At 37.2% G+C, this 4551-nt stretch overlaps 1 protein-coding gene across 1 annotated transcript; it reads left to right on the top strand.

Annotated features, from left to right (window-relative positions):
* Positions 1-1978: 1978 nt before the first annotated feature.
* LOC106088816 (general odorant-binding protein 56a-like) lies at positions 1979-2589 on the top strand. Its single transcript, XM_013254508.2, has 2 exons — positions 1979-2132; positions 2197-2589. The coding sequence occupies exons 1-2, from the start codon at positions 2076-2078 to the stop codon at positions 2539-2541; spliced, it is 402 nt and encodes a 133-aa protein (XP_013109962.2). The 5' UTR covers positions 1979-2075; the 3' UTR covers positions 2542-2589.
* Positions 2590-4551: the final 1962 nt, after the last annotated feature.

Below are 4551 nucleotides of genomic sequence, written 5' to 3'. Positions count from 1 at the left end.
AAAAATGCATTAAATCTTTAGTTGAGTCGATAGTACGGTCCATATAATTTAATGTTTGAAGATTATTTCATGCCAATGTTGATCGTGACTGCGCCTCAAATGGTCCATCCGCTTAGTCCAATTTTGGCAGACTCGTTCCAGCATTTCGGCCGATATCTCACGCATAAATGCTTCAATGTTGTCTTTCAATGCGTCAAATGGAGCGGGCTTGTCTGTACGGACATGAGCTTTAACATAGTCCCACAAAAAATAGTCTAAAGACTTTAAGTCGCATCATATAGGCGGCCAATTGACTGGTCCCGAACGTGAAATAAAATGTCCACGGAAATCGCCTCCCAATAAGTCCGTATTGTTGATATCACATATCATGAAAATCAAGCTCATCACTATCACCTCACGGTAGCGCTCACCATTCACAGTTACGTTGCACTTCGTACCATCTTCGAAGAAGTACGGACCAATGATGCCACCAGCCCATATAGCGCACAAAACTGTGACTTTTATCCATTAAGCCAAAAATGAAAAAAAAAAAAAAATGAGCGCGTAATGAACTTTATTAACAGAGCACGCATTTTGATAATAAAATTTAATAATTTGCAAGCGTTTTTCGATTAAAACACAATTCGTGGTTAAATTACGGACCAAAATGAAGATGTTTTGACAGTGAAACAAAACACGTGAGCGGTTTAAATCAGTGTTGCCAAAAAGATAATAACTTAAAAATCGCCCTTTATAATTCGGCTCGGGCGAACTTAAAGCTCGTTTACTTGCTTTATGTCAAGTAAATCCTCAAAATTAAGATCTGCGATGTCATAAAGTAGATATGGTTTTGTTCGTATTGACACGCTAAGTGAATCCGCCGGTCTGTCAAAATCACAATAGCGGTCAAAGGTATGTAGTTTTGGTTTAAAATTTACGGATCCTTCTTATTGATCGGTCATAGGGGACTGCAGATGAGCCATTTCAATTCAGCCTTGTATACAACTCCCTAAATCAAATCAGCAAGTAATTCCTAGTCAATCTATTTACTAATCAATTGGTCTATTCCCTACATCATTTTGGATATAATAACTGATAACAAAGTAGAGGTTAAGGGTATAAAATTAACACCATTCGTCAAAGAACCATGTTACAAAAGCATTTCTACAGCTTATGTCTGCCTTCCTCAATTGTGTAGCAGTTTTGCCAAACCTAATTGAATTTCATGTAAAACTTCTTAGCTAACCGAGTACACAAAAGAGCCAAGTCATTTACCTTTAAACCGGTCTTTAGTTGGTTATGATTTGAGTGATGATGTCTCTTTCTGATTGTTGTGCATTTGCTTGACTTATGACTTGACTGTCTGATAGTTTGTTAAACCTACTTTGAGAGTATTGGGAAGATTGTGGTTATTATTATTTGGCCATAGAAACTGGAACTTCTGCAGACAATGTAAAAGAAAATAAATAAAAGAAATGCTGTTAATATTTCATAAAGACCTTTTCCATTTCTAATTTTAGATCTTTGGTGGTTAAAAAAGACTAAATAATGAAATGGGTTACATTTTGGGTTTGGACGACGTGTTCGAATTAAATAATGTAGTAATAAGTTAAAGACCCACCATTAGTACTAAAGTATTGTACTACTTCTACTGTCAGACTTTATATTCAACTCCCAGTATACGAAGCTGACTATCTGAAATAAAACTAATCTTTTAAGCAGGCTAAGTTCTTGAATTAGATACCTTCCGACCATAAACAAATTTGCTTTATAGTCACTTTTTTTTGTTATTTGACTTGAAATTTGAAACTTTTAGTTATGTTTGCCCCCATAGTATCCACATGTATTTCTTGCAATGAGTTCCTGAAAACTTTAATCTTCTTTTGGGGAAAGTTTTTGGCAATGCGAAAACTATTTACGCTTGTCACTCATTAGAAATGGCCAATATGGCTCAACACCCATTCATCATTATTTGCAAAAAAAAGAGCAATTGTGATGGCCAAAACCTAGCCCAATCGGGTATATAAAACATCAAATTTCCAGCTAAGAACATCATAACAATTTAAACTTTCAAGAAAGGCAATTGCAAAATAATCATGAAGACTTTTATCAGCTTAGCAGTTATTTGCCTTTTCGTCACGGTTTTTGCCAAAGTAAGTTTTGCTGACATATCCAATGACACACGCACTATTTAATATTTCATTCATATTCCTGTAGCATGAACTTACAGAGGAACAAAGAGCTGAAATGAAAGCTAATGTTGAGCTATGTGCCAAGGAGGAAAATATTTCCGAAGCTGAAGTTACAAAATTCATGAAAGAGGATTACGCCAATCCCACCGAGGACTTCAAATGTTTGACAACTTGCTTCTTCGAAAAGGAAGGTACATTGAAGGATGGCGTAGTTCAAGAAGAATTTGTAATCAAAAAATGGGGTCCCACCATCGGGGAGGACAATATTAAAAAGATATACGAAAAATGCCATGGTATTAAGGCTGAAAATCGTTGTGAGACTGGTTTCAAAATTCTTGAATGCTGCAAGCAAGCTAAAGAGGCTTTGTAAATCGTTTTGAAATAGAAAATTGAAACAATAAAAATTAAAAAAAAAAAACAGTTGCCATTTTTTGTTTTTCAATGGTAGCATTTTGTGTCATTAAGGAAGCCTTCAATAATCTAAAGGTGAAGTCAATCATGAAAGAGTTGGATGTTCTTGGCAGCAATACTTCCGTAAGAAAGTTTATTTGCGACAATTTTCTTAATGGCATGTTACAGCAGGCTGGCAAACCGTAGATTTACTAATATGGGTTAGCAGAGGGACATCCCAGAAGGTCTACTACCTAGCCTCAGGAAGAGAGTGATCGGCTATATATATTTCTGGCCTAATAATGAAAATGGAAATATTTATCATTATAAAATAAAAGTGTGCTAAGTTCGGCTGGGCTGAATCTTTTATACCCTCCACCAGGGATCGCATTTGTCAAATCCTTTAAATGACTTTCTCAAATAGAAAAACACCAGTCATAGAAAATCACCACCTCCAAAATTTCAGGCAAATCGAGTAATAATTGCGCCCTCCAGAGGCTCACAAAGTCGAACTGGTAGATCGGTTTATATGGCAGCTATATCAGGTTATATACCGATTTAGACCATACTTAGAACAGTTGTTGGAAGTCATACCAAGTTAATTCCACAAGATGTTAGAACGCCAAGGAAGAGGAAACAATAGAAAAACTGTGCCTGTCCTTTTAATGAAAACAAGAAGAAAATTCAATTTATATTCTTATTTCGTTAAAAATTTGTCTGATTAAGCGGATGTGGACATTCGCAATTTAAAATTGATCTGGCTGGTTCAACAGTGTCCAGGAATTTTATCTCGATCAGTAATAAGAACTTGACTTCAATAAGGACTGGACTCATTAAACTTAATCGTCAATAAATCGATTGTAACGTGTGTTCCTGTTCAATATCGTCCAGCTCCATATTTTCCAATCTAGGTCAAAAATAATCAGTAAGCATGGTGCGGTAGCATTGTCCATTCACTGTAACGTGACGATTGGCATCGTCGACGAAGAAGTATGGCCCACTGACGCCGCCGGCATGCAAACCGCAGCAAATATTTATTATTAGCGGTCGAAGTGTTAATTCGGGAAGCACATGTGGATTTTGATCATATTTTTCTTATTGATCAACCCAAAAAAGAAAAAAAAAAAGGTGTTAGCTCTTTTAAAGTAGCGGTTACCGACTCCGAATATCAGTAATACATTTTTATGATTTGCAGACGGTTTTCGTTAGTGTACTTTACCATGATGAGGTAATGTCGAGTATACTGGAAAATTTACAGTGAAAAATCGATGATTAGTGTAAGAGTGCGTTCATAAATAAAACACTAGTTGTCAATTCCCTATCCTGTAGCAACAACACACACAAAACAACAGAAGACAGGTTGAATAATCCAAAATGACTCAGCACAAGACTGAGCTAAAACAGAATTGCCACCGAAACATCCACACAACACGGTATACATTCTGGTATGCGGAAGGAATAGAAATATACTCCCACACATCCAACTTCCCACTCCAAGCGACCAGCTCCGAAGACTTCAACACTGTACAGCAGCCTTACACTCATCGGACTTTTCGATGCGTTCTACTAACTCCTAATCTATCCTCAATCTCATCGCTTCAACCGTCCTGCCCCACCTATCCAACATTCCCCTCCTTAGCGTCCTTCACTTCATTACTAACCTTCACTTAATAAACGTCCTTCATTATCATTCTTCAATAGCCAGCACAAACATTCATCCATCATCAAAACCATCAGTTTAAACAGCAAATGTTGTACCCAGGAGATCAATTTTAAAGGAACATCTCAAAACAACACGATACCTGGGTAGCAATAATAAATATTCTATACGTTCCTAGCTTTGGTCCCAAGGAGACAGCTCTAGGGGTGTTTAATGCAGGCACCTGCCATGTTGGCTTAATCCTGTAGAAGCACCGTATTCACCCCTGGTACAAACGCCCCGTACATGACCGAAGCCAGCATGAGTTCCGATTCGACCACCTGGCGAGCT

This window comes from Stomoxys calcitrans, chromosome 5, assembly GCF_963082655.1.
Source record: "Stomoxys calcitrans chromosome 5, idStoCalc2.1, whole genome shotgun sequence".
NCBI lineage: Eukaryota > Metazoa > Arthropoda > Insecta > Diptera > Muscidae > Stomoxys > Stomoxys calcitrans.
This window is presented reverse-complemented; position numbering and strand designations above follow the sequence as displayed.